Source organism: Caenorhabditis briggsae (genome assembly GCF_000004555.2).
Source record: "Caenorhabditis briggsae complete genome, chrI, whole genome shotgun sequence".
NCBI classification, from domain to species: domain Eukaryota; kingdom Metazoa; phylum Nematoda; class Chromadorea; order Rhabditida; family Rhabditidae; genus Caenorhabditis; species Caenorhabditis briggsae.
The window spans coordinates 7245702-7260882 of record NC_013489.2 but is presented as its reverse complement, the minus strand read 5'-3'; the positions used below and the strand labels follow the sequence as shown (position 1 = coordinate 7260882).

The 15181-nt window shown below is 36.0% G+C and overlaps 4 protein-coding genes across 4 annotated transcripts; all 4 read right to left on the bottom strand.

The window, feature by feature from the left end:
* Positions 1-266: 266 nt before the first annotated feature.
* Positions 267-5027, bottom strand: CBG11948 (the record flags this gene model as incomplete). The annotated part of the gene is made up of 8 exons (XM_002646201.1): positions 267-387; positions 439-560; positions 605-1017; positions 3250-3346; positions 3547-4108; positions 4587-4756; positions 4799-4862; positions 5008-5027. The coding sequence occupies 8 exons, from the start codon at positions 5025-5027 to the stop codon at positions 267-269; spliced, it is 1569 nt and encodes a 522-aa protein (XP_002646247.1).
* A 308-nt stretch (positions 5028-5335) lies between these two features.
* Positions 5336-7762, bottom strand: CBG11947 (the record flags this gene model as incomplete). Its single annotated transcript, XM_002646200.1, has 6 exons — positions 5336-5393; positions 5449-5567; positions 6389-6800; positions 6900-6971; positions 7298-7511; positions 7714-7762. The coding sequence occupies 6 exons, from the start codon at positions 7760-7762 to the stop codon at positions 5336-5338; spliced, it is 924 nt and encodes a 307-aa protein (XP_002646246.1).
* Positions 7763-8973: 1211 nt separating this feature from the next.
* On the bottom strand, positions 8974-11927 carry CBG11946 (the record flags this gene model as incomplete). The annotated part of the gene is made up of 8 exons (XM_045237125.1): positions 8974-9077; positions 9125-9322; positions 9544-9792; positions 9837-10071; positions 10119-10192; positions 10292-10427; positions 10967-11221; positions 11727-11927. 8 exons carry the CDS (start codon positions 11925-11927, stop codon positions 8974-8976), a joined length of 1452 nt encoding a protein of 483 aa, XP_045094709.1.
* A 446-nt stretch (positions 11928-12373) lies between these two features.
* CBG11945 lies at positions 12374-15108 on the bottom strand (the record flags this gene model as incomplete). The annotated part of the gene is made up of 5 exons (XM_045237123.1): positions 12374-12472; positions 13870-13970; positions 14018-14145; positions 14188-14347; positions 14412-15108. The coding sequence occupies 5 exons, from the start codon at positions 15106-15108 to the stop codon at positions 12374-12376; spliced, it is 1185 nt and encodes a 394-aa protein (XP_045094708.1).
* Positions 15109-15181: the final 73 nt, after the last annotated feature.

Here is a 15181-nt window from a genome sequence, read left to right as displayed (position 1 = left end):
GAGATTCTACAAAATTCAAAAGTTCTGAAGCATTAAAACAAAAACTTAGAATTTAATTTTTTCTATATCCTCGGCCGGCCGTTGTTGCTGATACCTTTGGTTCTGAAGACATTGACCCTAAACATTTGTTTTTGAGATTCTAAGATTGTGAGGTTCCAGTAAAACCGAAAAATACGGAAATCTGGAATTCTACAACCAATAAGTAATGAACAACACAAAAATGTCAGAAAATTTTATCACCAAAACTTTCAAAATTTCATAATCAATTATTTCGATACTAAAATCGCTTGTAACATCTTATCAGTTTCTCCATCACTCAACGTTATACGCAGTTGTTTGGTGGTGTCACAAGTATTGAAAATGAGCACTGATCCGTTTTCAGAATCACTGAAAATTTTGAATTTTCAATCTGACATTTGAAAAAAAAGGAAAACTCACAAGGATGAGAGATGTTTCAGATCTCTCATTATATTTTCCGAGATATTCCCATAGACTTGAAAGTACGTTTTTTCAGGAAATCGTTGCTTTTGGAGAAGATTTATTGGCCAGGTTTGGCAGTTCTGAATAGATCGTTTTTTTTGTGGACTACAGTAAACTACTGTACCTCGATCATATTTTCAACGTTTTCCCATTTCAGCTCTTCACATTTCAACTGATATGTTTCCAGTGTTCGAATTCTTCCATCTACAAAATTTGTAGAATATAAAAATCTCTTTTTCTCCTTAGTCTTTTCCAATAACCAATTGATTTTTTCACTAGATTCCATGAAGAAATTCAATGATTCCAAATGCTCCATCAGGACTAATTCAAGTAAAAGTTGACAAGAAAGTTCCGAAAAACTTCCTTGATTCCAAAAAATGTTTTGAATTTTAATTCGATTTGTTGCAGAATTTTGAGCTTCCAGTAAAATTAAATTTAGTTTAGAAACAGCTTCTTTGTTGTTAGAGCATTCGATTTCCAGCCATTTGATGTTGGTTTCTCGATTTTTGAAAATTTGGCAGAAAAATTCTAGAACTTCTGGAAAAAATGAATATCTTTGGGTAGAATTATCAGAATTTTGAATTTCCAATGAAGTTCTATCATGAGTTAGTTCCAATTTCACTTTTTCAAGATTCGAATCTATTTTTCTAGAACTGTCTGAATTCCCTCTCCAATATCCAATGCTGAAAAGTTTAAAAAAAAACTTCTTTATGAAAAAAACTCACTTCATTGTTTCCAAGAGCAGTTGTATAATAGAAGGCAAGTAAATTTACAGCAAACAAAGCATACACCAGAGTGTTGGCAAACAAGGAAAAGGAATGTTTTATGATAAGTGATAAAAAATGATGAAACAAGGAAAAAAGGTTTGCCGCCAGAAGGGGTCGAACCTGCGACCTTGCACAGGTCCTGGGCGATGATGCGCATAAAGGACCCGATCCATATGCGATCCTCTAGAAGTCCGTTTGACACATATCACGAACAATGAGTCGCGATGAGTCTTATATGTGTGCGATGCGGGAGAGGCTGAATCGAGTGTTCCGAATGCGCGCGTATCCTAGATGGATTCTAGGTGGGTGGGCGATGTGTGCGATATGGGTCTGATACGGTAGGCCAACTACAACACTCCGAAATCCCGGATGCGCGCATTGTTTACCGTAAATCCACATCGGCAACTTTGTCAATTTTTCGTCAATTCGAGCCTACATTTCTGATGTTTCGATGTTTTTCTTGAAAAAAAGTTATGTCACACTGAAAAATCGCTAAATTCTTGTCAAAACATGTCTTTCACTCATATATTTCCATGTTTTTCGGTAAAATAGGTGAAATTGAGAATTTTCTATCTTCACTTTGTAATTATTGTAAAACTGGTATTTTCAGGTGGAATAAAAGGTAAGTTGGTAAGTATACAATAATTACAAAGTGCAAATCAAGAACATTTTTCAATTTTTACATGTAATCTCGAAGAAAAAGTGAAAGTGAGACATAGTTTTCGAAAAATAAAAACTTTCTCTAGTGATTTCTTTCTTCTTTTCTTGTGATTTTGAAATACGAATTTTCATCTCAAATTTCGAGTAAAACTGCCATAAGTCTTTTTCAAGATCAAAATATTAAGTTTCGAAAAATCAGAAATATGTCGGTCGAAATATAAAAAATAGAGGCTTATTTATTAAGAAGTACGAAATTGGAAGACCTAAACAAGATCACATCACAATAGCACTCAATTGATATCTCTAGGAACTCCCACTGAACGGTTTAGTTCATTTTATCAAGTGCCAGCAAGCCAGGCGAGGAGATGCTTTGCGGCGGCGGTGTGCCCCATATGCCCCGTATATGCCCCATACCGGTGCCGTTTCCCTGTACCCAATTCATCGGCGCGTCCTTCATCTCCCATCCATTATGCGCATCATCGCCCAGGACCTGTGTGGGCTTATTAGACCCACGCTCTAACCGACTGAGCTATGGCGGCTACAAAATGGCATGAGTGAGATGGCAAATATAAAACGGGGGAAAAGAAAAAGATCGAGTGTGTGTTGTTTGGCAGTTGTTTGGAACGAGTTAGTTATTTCGACAGAGAAGTTTCAAGTAAAATTTCACATTTCAATAAAATAGTTTATTCAAAACGTTAGAAAACTAATTCACACTATCACATAAAAACGGAGAAAAAACATAGAAAAATCATTGAATAATAAACAAATGTTCCTATATAAATGTTCCTTATAACTTATTCAACTCATCATATATGAATTCGAGCTCAAAATTGTTTTCCTTTGTGATATTAAGCTTTTGTGACATCTGTAAAAAACACAAAAAATTGGGTTTAAAAAATAAATTTGCTACAGTAACCCACTAAAAACTTCTAACTTTGAGCCAATTTTTCTCGGTTCCTACCAAAGTCAAAAATCCTTGAACTAATAAAATTTTTACTAAAATAGAACACACAGTTTTGTAGTTTATAGTTTTTTGATGTCTCTTACAGGTAACGAGATATTTTGATGTCTCTACAGGTAACGAGATATTTTGATGTCTTTTACAGGTAACGAGATAACAAAGTGCAAGCGTTGGGAATCGCATTAGCGTCAAGTGCCCTTTAACTTCAAGCCAATTTATCTCGTTTCCTATTAAAGATATCGAAATTTTTCAACTGATAAAATGTTTTTCATGATATCAACAATATTTTATTAGTTGACAAATTTTTGATATCTGTTACAGGACACGAGATAAATCGCGCCAAAGTTAGGGACCCGGGATTTACAACAAATTTGGACCTACCAAGTACTCTATCGAGTGTTCCAGAAAGCTCTTGAAATGTGTAAACTTGATCATTTTCACAGTTTTCAAATAGGTTTTCATCGCCGATTTCGAATTTCTGAAAAGTTTAACAAAATGTCCTCCCCCAACACGCCGTCAAGATTGAACCCCTATCTTATTTCCTGTGAAAGATATAAAAAAGTAGTCAATTGAATAATTATTTTCGATATTATGATAAACATTTTGTGAGTTGAATACTTTCTCATATCTTTTACAGGAAACGAGATATATGGGTTCAAAGTTGACGGTTTAACTTACCTCCGCCAATTCCAATGTATTATACTCATTAAGTGTATAAATCTTCAAAAGAACTTTTTTCAATAGGAAATTCTTCTCAACTTCCAAGAAAACATCATCTTGATTGTACATATTCTTGATCAATTTCCATTTCGAGGTCTCCATCAATAAGTCCAAATTCATCAAAAACGCATCCTTCACATGGATCTCTCTCAAACATTTTCGATCCAAAATTGACAAAAACTTCCTGAGCTCTCGACTCGTTTCAGTTCTACAATTCCAACTGATAAATTTTGCGAGAATCGTGAGATTAAAATCCAAAGTGGAAATTCGGTTAAAGAGCTCTCCAACATGGTTCGAATCATAGCTCTCGATTTTTAGATTCTTGATTCGAGTTCTCCTCAAAAGCCCCACCAATGGTTCCAATCTACTGAACATTTGAATGAAACTTGAACTTTGGATCTCTGGAATCAAGATGGACACATAATTCTTTGTAACGAATATTTCCACAGTATCCAGGTGGATGGTTGGCGATGAGTCAACTAGATCGCGGTCGTGTTTAGAGCATTGGCGGAGGGTAGCTCTGAAAAATCAAAAACTTCAAACCTCTGCTTTTTTGTAAAAAATTCTTAGAATTTTTTTCAAATGCGGCCCTCGAGGAGTTGAACTTGTGGGCCCACCGATGGAGGTGCCTCGTTGCTATCCGCTGAGCTACGCGGACAGCCAGCGTTTATTGACCGCGTAGCTCGAGAATACACAGCATCATATCTTGGCTCAAAATAATTTAATTATGATGAAAACGGTACATATCGACAGTAAACTTATTGTATTTCCAGAAATCTAGTAGTCTCATAATCACAGAAGACAATAACAGCGTTCAGGCTCACTAGAGTATTTTAAAACCTTTAACTTTTTAAAAAATTATTTTATCTCGATTTCTGTGAAAGATATAAAAAAGTTGTCAACAGACAAAATGTTTACCATAAAATCGGCAATATTTCATCAACTGGCAAAATTTTCATATCTCTCATGGGAACCGCGATAGTTAAGCTTATACTCACCTAGTACTTTTATCCAACTTCTGCACGACCATTCTTCTAACGTGAGCAGGTACCTGCCTCCAATTCAAGGTCTCTTGATTTTGTAGAAAAATGAATGAGTAAATATAAAAATAAACCAATCTAGCCAATTTGATGATCCGTTTCCGGTAGGGTTCCAGCATCGGAAAGTTCTGGAAATATCTATAAAAATCTGGAAAAATTTTTCTTCTAACCTCCTGTATAAAAAATGTTAAAGGATTGTTCGGGTAGATCAAGAACTCCAAATTCATAGAAAATCTGAAAACCTTCTTTTTCGAAAATATAAAAAATTCTCTAGGCAAAAAGTATTATTCTTATCAGCGAACAATTTCATGTCCAAAAGTTACAGAGGTCACTTTTTTGGTTTCAAAAGAGAAAGTGACAGATTGATGTATAAATTCACATGACACTTTTCTCTTCCATCTTTGGTTTCCAAAAACTTTTTTCAATTTTTTTTTCCAAAAAAAGTTAATTGGATTTTTTGTTCTCTTTTCGTTTGATGCGTAGGAAGATAAAAAGAAGGAAGTGGTGTCTCCAACTGTGTAAATTTTGAAAACATAAGAAATTATTTTTTTTTATTTGAGAATACGAAAACATATAATTTTTATTGGTCCAGCTAATGAAATATCAATAAATTTAAAGTTTGCTAAAAAGGAAATTGAAATAAAAATATAAAATATTCTTTAAAAAAGTTTTTTTTGGTCCTGCCAACTGATTCAATATCTGAAAATTTAAAACTGATTTTTTTGGCCCAGCCAACTGCTCTTTTCTTCTTCATCCCATTGTAGTCTGAAAATTGCAAATTGTGGGCTAGAAAATCCAACTAAAAACGCATCCAACATACCCTACTTCAAGTCTCTTCAATCTCTCTGTAATTTCGGAAAAAGTGAAAGTTTGTCTTGGAAGATGAATAGAATCGACATCGTCTTCATAAAATGCCGATGGATCTTCGGTGCGGAGAACCTAAAACTTTTTTTTGAAAACTGAAAATTGAAAATTTCAGAAAAACAAATCGCTTTGAATAGCCAATACTGGAAACTTTTAGAAGATTCCCGGTTTTTTGAAAAAAAAGTGCCTCAAAAAACAGGATTTTCAGTTTTGGCGGGAGTTCAAAAATATTTTATGAACATTCTAGAATTCTCTAAACATTGACTGAATTCGAAGTAATTTTCAGAGGTTTTCCAATTTATTCATAATGTAAAAAATATGCATTTTCAGATAAATAACTTTTTTTTTGATAAATTATCTGTCCTTTTAATGAAAATTTCCCAAGAAAAGTGGGCGGAGCTTATATTTCAAGGTGCGCTCATCTTTACTTCAACCCCCTGACTCCGCCCATTTTTTCTTGGTTCATTTTCTTCTTCGGAATGCAGAACACGCCGTTTTTAAAATTAAATAAAAATTTCTCGAAAATGTTTTCCCACTAATTATAAGTCGCATCTTGTACTGTTCAAAATCGAGAAAAACACGAATTTTTTTTCTGAAATTCAGAGCTACCAACTTTGAAATGATTTATCTCGGTTTTTGTAAAAGATACCAAACAGGTTGATACCTTTTGCAGAGAACGAGATATATGGACTCAAAGTTGACGGTGTGGGAGACCTTGAGCCGTTTAAACTGGCAAATTTGGGTTAAATTATCTCATTTCCTGTGAAAGATATTAGAAAGTCTTAAAACGAAATATTTATCATAGAATCAATAACTTTTTATCAGTTGACAGATTTTTGATATATCTTATAGGAAATGAGATAAAACTTGTTAAAGTTGAGTGAGTTTCCACTCACCTCCTTTTTATAACAGCTTCCATCGTCGTCGACCCCAACAAAATAAATTTCAACCACTTTCAAGGAACAATGTTTTTGGACATCAATGAAGACATCCTGATGTGGGTAAACTGCTTTTAGTAGATTCCAAAACTTGCTTCTCATCAACCAATCAAGATTTATCAAAAATCCGTCATTAACAAGAACTTCGGTCACTAAATCATTCTGAACCAATGCCAAAACTCTTCGCAATTCTCTGGCACTTTCCATTTGACAGTTCCATGTCAGTTTTATTGTTCGAATCTTCACATTATGCTCTTCCGGAGCCCAGGCTTCTAGAAATCGACGAAGGTTGTGTATTTTATGGCATTCGATGACTAGATTTTTAGTTAGAACTCGCTTCAAAATGCTTCTTAACACCGTTGCTGCTTCGCTGGGACATGTAAAAGTTTTGAAGTAAAAAATTCCACGGAACTTTTTTTGCATTACATCAACATCGATTTTGTCGTCAAAGATTTTTAGGAATACAAACTCGGCTTCGATGATTTTCAAACTACGCTCCACAAGAGCTTGGTCAGATTTGGAGCAGCGGCGGAGGGCATATCTGGAAAAATTAGTGGATCTTCAGAAGTTTTCAAAAGAGAAAGCATGCATTTCGACGTGACTGTGTACATAAAGCTCGTAGCTGTCGTGCCGCTTTCATAAATGTCATCGGTCGGAGGCGCAACTTCCTCCCCCGTTTCTCAGCTGTTAGCGGTCGCCAACTATGACCAAACTTGTCTTGGTTCCTGTAAAAAGTATCAAAAAGTGTTCAACTAACCCAATATATTTGATATCATCATAAAAATTTTATCAGTTGACAACTTTTTGATACCTTTTAGAGGAACCAAGACAAATTTGGTCAAAGTTAGATGTAAAAATTTGATCTACCTGGTTTTTATATCCAAAAAATCAACCACTTTTTCTCGGACCACCCGGGGCATTGCTGGCCAATCAATAGGGTCCAATGGAGAAGGTGTTCTTGTGAAGCATCGTTTTCCAAAATCAACTAAATACGAAATTTGCACAAAAATGTGCAAAACATCGAAACTGCGGTCCACAGTAATTCCTCTCCCATTGTTAATGCACCCATGGATTTTCGGATCTGAAAAATGGATTGCAATTGGGAGAATCTAACTGATTGACCGGATATAATAGCTTCTTTCAATTCTGAATATATTTTAAAAACCTAGCTAGTTGGAAGAGTGTCCTTTTCCAAAAAGTACTTGAAAACCAAAAAAAAAATAGAGGAGAACGAACTATCAAAAGCAGTGCATGTTTTCTCAAAACGATAAGCGTTTACATACTTGTAGCCGGTACCATAAACCAAGAGAAGAAATAAATGTCATTCTTCATGGACTATTTTTTTTCTTACGTACTGAAATGATAAAATTAGATAATGGACACAAAAAAGAGGGACTGATAACAACTATACGACACGAGAGGACACAAGAACTTTATTTTGCGTTTTCAAGAATTCACAGTGGTAAAAAAACGCTCCGCTCCTCCGAACCGGTGATTTCTTCTTCCCATCATAGTTCTAAATGTGTGAAAAACTGCTGAAATACTAAAATGTGAGAAAATGAGAAATCGCACAACATGCTCTGGCAAAATCCGCGGTTGCGAATGGCGAGCGAGGTTTTCTGAAAACACTAGAAGACAGTTTCCCGAAATCAAGAGGAAGAAGTCCAATAAAAATAAAACTTTTTGAAGATTACGATAATATTTGTTCCGGCACTTTTAGTCATTATCATCGGCTTTCTCCTCCTATCGAAAAATTGAAAAGTTCAACTCTCAGCTTAAAAAAAAAAGTTTTCCGAGAAATATGTTCTCAATGTGCCCACTTGGGTCGAAGGCAACGGGTTAGAAATCGCGACCCAATAAAATTGAGATTTTAGAAAAAACTGCTTCTGAATTATTTGACTGAGGATCAAACTTTCAAACGTTGCGCGAAAAAATCACACATTGCAACTCGTCGATTAAAATTAATTAGGTCAAATTCACGCCAGCTTCGAAATTTCTGAGTTTCTTCTGGCCTAAAAGTTATTTGGGGCGCGTTTTTTGACCCGTTGCCTTGGACCCAAGTGTGTGCCTCACAATCAGAGAAGGAAGAATCAGAGCGAACAAAGAGAACGGAAAACAGAAAACAGATAAATTTCATATTTTATGAATCACTAACAGATAAATAAAATGGCTGTTTTGACGAAACCAAAAATCATGGGAACAGTAGAACGTACTTTAAACTGTTATTCTCATTTCCATAATTTTTTTCCTGCTACCCTAGACAAAAAATTAACGGCTTATGAAACTGATAAGAAACATAAAAAGCGGGACGCACTTTTTTTTCTAGAGAATGTAAACCTTATCGAATGATATGAAACTTCGATTTTGGAAACGATCGTTCATCCAATGGGAGAGAGAAAGTGAAAGAAGACAGATATGAATCATACACGTTTATTTTATATGTCATTTTTGTAAAACTGCATCTAATAGAAAATTATCCGAAAAATATTACAAATCACTTTATTTATCAGCGAAAAGTTTTAAACAAGTTTATCTCATCCTCTCTAGACCCAAAATTCCTGAATCGAATCGACCAAAAATCTGGAAACGAAATAGCAAAAAGTTCCACAGATGACAGGTAATGGCAAAGCAGGAGTCGTGGACTCTTCTGGAAACTTTTCATAGAGATTGCAAAAATATTATTGTAATATTTACCGCTAGAAAGTACAGTAAGGGTTGCAATAAGACCAAAAAGAATTCCAAAAGCGGCGAATCCAACAGAAATCGGGCATCCACCAGTGGCTGCTTGTCCAATTAGAAGGCTATAGAAAACAAAGTCTCCGAATCCAAGACGAACAGTTTCTGGAAATCGGCATATCTCAGAAAACAGTCTTCCAGAATTTTTCGATTTGACTGGAAATTTTTGAGTATGCTAAACAAAAATAAAGCTTCATTTTTGTATTTTTATGCGTCATATCTCATTACGGGTATCTGCAAAAAGTTGTCAACTACAAAATTAAAGCTCTATTTTTGTTTAATATACTCTGAACATTTCAGATAAATCGAAAAATTCTGGACTACTTTCGTAGGAATCCAAAATTATCCACTCTCAACTGAAAATCATTATAAGTTACCTCCATCATTCAAAGCGTCAGCAGCAGTTACTGTAGCATCGTTCTGATCAAATTCGTTTTGTTGATGAATCAACTCATTCCACTCTTCTGGAGCACATTCGGCAGCAGTACTAACATCAGATGATGAGAACACAGATTCAGATGACGTTGAGGATTCAGAAGATGATTCTGTTGTATCAGATTCATTATCGAATAACTCTTCATCGCTGTTCTTCTCTTTCAGGACAATTGGCGATGGTTCGGTGGTCACTGAAAGTTGAGGTCCATCTGAGTTATCAATGGAGCACATTTACCCATGGGACTATGCGCAGTGCTTCCTGAATCCGGATTAATCGCATTCCTTCTCTGTCGGATTTTTTGTAGGAATTCGTCATCCTTTTCATCCTGTTTCGAATACAACTGAATCAATTCCTTTACATCTTTTCGAAGTTTTCTTTCGTCATTCAAATTTTCCTGAGAATCCTGCGCCATATCCATTCCAGCACTCTCTCGTTTGTCTTCTGCGGCAAACATGAGGATTTTCAGAATCTGGAAGAGTTTTTTTCTAGGCCATGATTTTCTAGGCCGCAATTTACGTTATTACTGTAGTCGGACGCTTTTTCTTGGACTTTTTTGAGTGGTCCCATTGGGGCGAGAACTGCGAACAAGTCTGAAAATTTTTACACTCTTTCTGTGTTTAAAAATCTGGGTTCCACGAAAATTTCAATTTCCGATAATTCCAGAAAAATCCAGAAAAATCCCGGCTCACCCCAAAAAAGAACAGTCCACAGGACAAACCAAGTCGTGTGTTTTGGAAATGCTCGGAGATAGAAAACTGCGATCAATGAACAGTTGGAGACGACGAAAAATTGATGAAGTAGGAGTGATCCGTTGGCAAGGAATGCCTGGAAACTTTTAGATTTTTTGAAACTTGGAATATGGAAAAGGACTAAAAAAAATTTTTAAAGTGTTTTTTTCAATGAAAAATCCTAATTTGAAGATTACAGGAGCACTTCCAAATGTTCTTATTTACCTGAAAATCACAGAATAAACTAAACAAAAATAGAGCATTAATTTTGTAATTGACAACTTTTTTGCGCAAACGCGCCCTAATGAGATAAGAGGCATAGAGGCGTCGCACCTCTATACGAAGGGGGAGGTGGCGGCGCGGGCCTACCACTTCCGCTTGATATATCTTGTTATAGCGCGTTTGCACAGAAAAGTGGTCAACTACAAAAATAAAGCTCTATTTTTGATTCGTCTACTCTGAAATCTTTAGATAAGTCCAAAAATTTTGTACAACTTTTGTAGGGCTTCAAAATTGACTGTTTTTCACATTCTGCTAAGCTTGTGGAAAACTTGATTTTTTTTTGGAATTTAAGTTTCTCAAGTTCTAAGATTCCAAAAACTAAGAAATTCCAAACATAAATAAAAAAACCCTCACATAAATGCCCAAACATCCATAGACAACTGTTGGAATTACAGTCAATGCCACTGTCAAAATGAATTGATTCTCATCATTTTGATCAAAAATCTGAGAAAATAAATCATAAATCGTCTGTCCAGAAACACCGAAAAGGATCAGAAGACACGAAAATGTGAGCCATGATTTGACGATTCGACGGAAATCGTAAAGAACGAAAGCAAGCATCACGAAAGAGACACAACCGAGAACCAGGATGGTACAGAAGCCGTTGATCTGAAAAATAATCCTAGGTTCTGAGATTTCACAAATTCAGATATGAAAAAACTAAAGAATTCAGAAATTTTTGAAAACCCGAAATTTAGAAAAAAAATCCGAAATTCGAAAGCTTTAGGAATTCAGTAATTCGGAAATCGGTTACTGTAGCTGGGTAATTTAAATATTATTGCATATGGAGGAGGAAGTACTACTGGGACTGACGAGGAATACTGTAGTAGAATTACGAATTGCGATTACTGTAGTTTCGAACATCATGACCTCTTTTTCAAAAAATTTCAGGAATTCAATAAATTTAGAATTCGGAATAACTCCAGAGCTTTTCAAAAAAAAACTCTAGGTTCAAAACTTCGGAAGAAGACACAAAAGTTAAATTGTGTCCAAAAATATTCCAGATTTTTTTCTAATTTTCTAAGTTTCCAAGTTTTGGAGTTTCCGAAATTGTTTACGGTAGCTTAAAACATAAAAACTAATGTATTTGAAGGAAGTGATCTTGACTACCTACCAATCCATCTAACGCCGGATTCCCGGTTGTCCAATTGAACGAATCATCCAAAAAGTACATTTTACTGAGCTCAGAATTCACTTCCATATGATAGATTCCAATCCAAATTGCCAGAGTTAATGACATATTCACAACCACTGAAAACAGTGTCCATTGCAGTTGAGACGAGCGTCGGAGCTCAGTGAGCATCGAGCGGAGCATCTTTGGGATTTTGAAATTTTCAGAGTCTTTTTTGTGCTTGCTGGCAGTTTCAGACGCCACGTTGCTAACTGTGTCAACTTTCGGCGACAATTTTGAGGTCAAATGGTCACACGTTTCGATTCATATTTCATAAAACTTTATTAAAATTTTAATTATTTTTGGGTGATCCCAAAAAAGGCACAAAAGCAACGGTCAATTGGTGACCGAAAAAAGGGAGTAAAATATATAAAATTTTGGTCGCAAAAAACAAACAAACAACAAAAAAATTAAAACCCATGTTGTAGTTAAAAGAACATTTGAAAGAATTAGAAGATTTGAAAATGTAGGAAGTAAAAAAAAGAATCTCAGAAGACAAAATTTACAGGTACTCGAGTTTGGGGAAAAAAGTAAAACGGGTGGGGAAACTATTGCTTTGTTTTTTTAAAGGATTTTTAAAGGCACTTTTATCACGTTCTATTGATGTTTTGACTGGAAGCCGATGCGGCCATCACGGTTTCCGTCTCGTAACGGCATTCGGTTTTCAGGCGGACGAAATCTTTGGCGACCTGCAAGATTTGATTGGTTGTAACTTTTGAGGTACAGTGCGCGTCATAATTATAGGACACACCTCCCAAATGAGTGTTCCGAAAAAACCAAAAAAGATAACTAAATTCTGTGAATGCAGTTCGATTCAGGGATGTGATTTTACGTTTACGAATTTTACGAATTTTTCGGATTTTAAGGTGTTTTGGTACTCGTAAAATTAAATCCGTAAAATTCGTAAAAACTGGATGAGTGTTTTTTCACCGTTTTTGTTCAGAATTTACAGTATTCCGGTTCATTTTCATGTTCTTGATCTAGTTTTGAGTTGATTTTATGCTCACATCTCATTTTAAAGCATGAATTTTGCTTCATTTTCAAAATATTTTTTTTTCCAAATTTGAATGCGTTTTTCTCACAATTTTGCATTTTTTAAGGAAAAAAAAATATAGAAAATTGTTGAAACCCTATAGAAGCATTCGGTTCTACGATTTTCAACATTTGCGGACCATTTGCCAATTGCTTAATAATAAAACTGCAGTTTTTTTTCCATTTCAATTAAAGATTCAGTTTTTTTACGGATTTAACGAATTTTACGATTTTACGAGCTTGTAATTCGTAAAATAAAAATTTTACGCACATCCCTGGTTCGATTCAGAGTGTGGAAGAACCTATGTTCACAAAATTCCAGATTAATTGAGCCATTTTTATGCCCACAGTTCTGAAAAGTCACTTTTTAGGCCGCGTCACAATTATACACTTTCCAGGGGTGTCCCCTGGAAAATGAAAAATCTCAAGTTTTTTAAGGAAAAAATTCAAATTTTCAATTTGGTAATTTTTTGGGATTTTGGAATAAATCGTGAATAACTTTCCCCCTGGGTAAGCTTTCCGGCTGAAATTTATAGGAAAAGCCTAAAATTTTACACATTTCATCAATTTATAGATTTTTGTTATATTTGTTTTGAAGAAAGTTATGGGTTCCTTTAAGCGCCGCGCCCCTAGGATCCTTCGGCTTCGCGTCAAAAAACCGGCCATTTCGAAACCGTGGTAATGTAGGCGAATGGATCAATTTCAGACTACAAAAACAACTTTAGGCTTGTTTTTTCAAATACGCTTTTTTATGGTAGAACACATTCTGAAAATCGGAAAAATTCAAAATTTGATGTTCTCAAAAGTAGAAAAATTCTTTAATTTGTTCTACCAGGAAAATCATATTTTAAAACCCTAAAGTTGTTTTTGCAGTCTGAAATTCATCCATTCACCTGCATTACCACGGTTTTGAACCGGTTTCGAAGTGACGCGGAGCTGATCTTTCAAGTCTACACTGGACGCAGAGAAAGCAGACACTCTCGTTTCTCTGCACCCCCCCCCTCTCTCTCTCTCTCTCTCTCTCTCTCTCTCTCTCTCTCTCTCTCTCTCTTACCTCATCAGTCTGTCGTTGCGATAGAATCCTCAACAAGATGAGACCAGTCTCGTCGATGTGAAGACGAGTACCGAGTTGTACCCACATTGCGCAGGATCCCGCTGTAACAAATTTTTGATTAAAAGTATAAAAGGCGCAAACAGTATACCTTGATCAACGACAGCCGACAACTGAAGGACACCAACACCCACGATGCGATCTTCACGGGCGAAGCAGTAGTCCTTGACTTGGAACATGAGCTCGTAGTGCTCAGGTTCTCCTTCATTTCCGAGGAAGCTAAAAATATGTTACTGTATGATTACAGTAGATCATACTTACAAATGAAACGTTTCATTAAACTTCGGAGCCCAGTTTCCAGGTTTGCTCTTCGTGGCACATTTGCGTTTTTTGTCCGAGAGATGTGGTCCAACGAGATGGACTTCGACAAATGGCTTGAATGCTGATGACGTTTGCCAGCGGAGATCGTTGGCAGCAAGGACTGGAAAATTGAAAATTCGATTTGAATCCAAATTTTAAAAAATTGAAATAAGAAAATTGCTCACTTTTAACGGTGACTTTCTGCTCGCCAGTTCCTGGATGACTGAATAAATCGACTTGTACACTGACCTCTCCAACTGGTTGTTCTTGACTTGGAAGATCTACAAAAAATCGATAAATCAATAAACCTTTGATCTTCTTCCTCTTACCTTGTTGTCTCTGGCTTGTAATAAACGTCTTGATCAATTGCTCGGTTGTCTGTGTATACAAACTGAGAGCATATTTCAGGGATTGAAGTTCCGGTGATTTCTCGAAGAACGACTTCTTCAAACCCTTTCCAGACGCATGGAAACTGTCTNTAATAGCATCCAAAGCACAATCCAGCGCCGTGCATTGTTTCGGAGTAAGCGATTTCTCTGATTCTCTAGCAATATCCATCATATCCTTCACAGAGTTCATTCCTTTGATACTTTGAATATTAGTAGACATGAGCTTCGTAACATCTCCGATCTTTGCATTTGGAAGTTGTTTGAGAAGTGCCTTATCTGACAGAGGGGGTAGTACAACTCTCTTCTCCATATTCACAATTGTTATTTTCCACAACTCCTTGAGAATGTACTTGAGCACTGTCTTTTCACACTGATCTGCATATCGTCTCAGCGAACCTTCCAGAAGATCCATGAGAGGTTCCAGAACAGCATCGGCTTCTGGTTGGACCTGCGTCTTTTGCAGTTGGGGTCCCTTGATCTTAACCAGCAGCATGCCCAGTTTGATTGTTTGCTCATGAATATGGGGTTCTCAATGTAGCAACGAATTCTGCGGAGAGCTTGTCGAG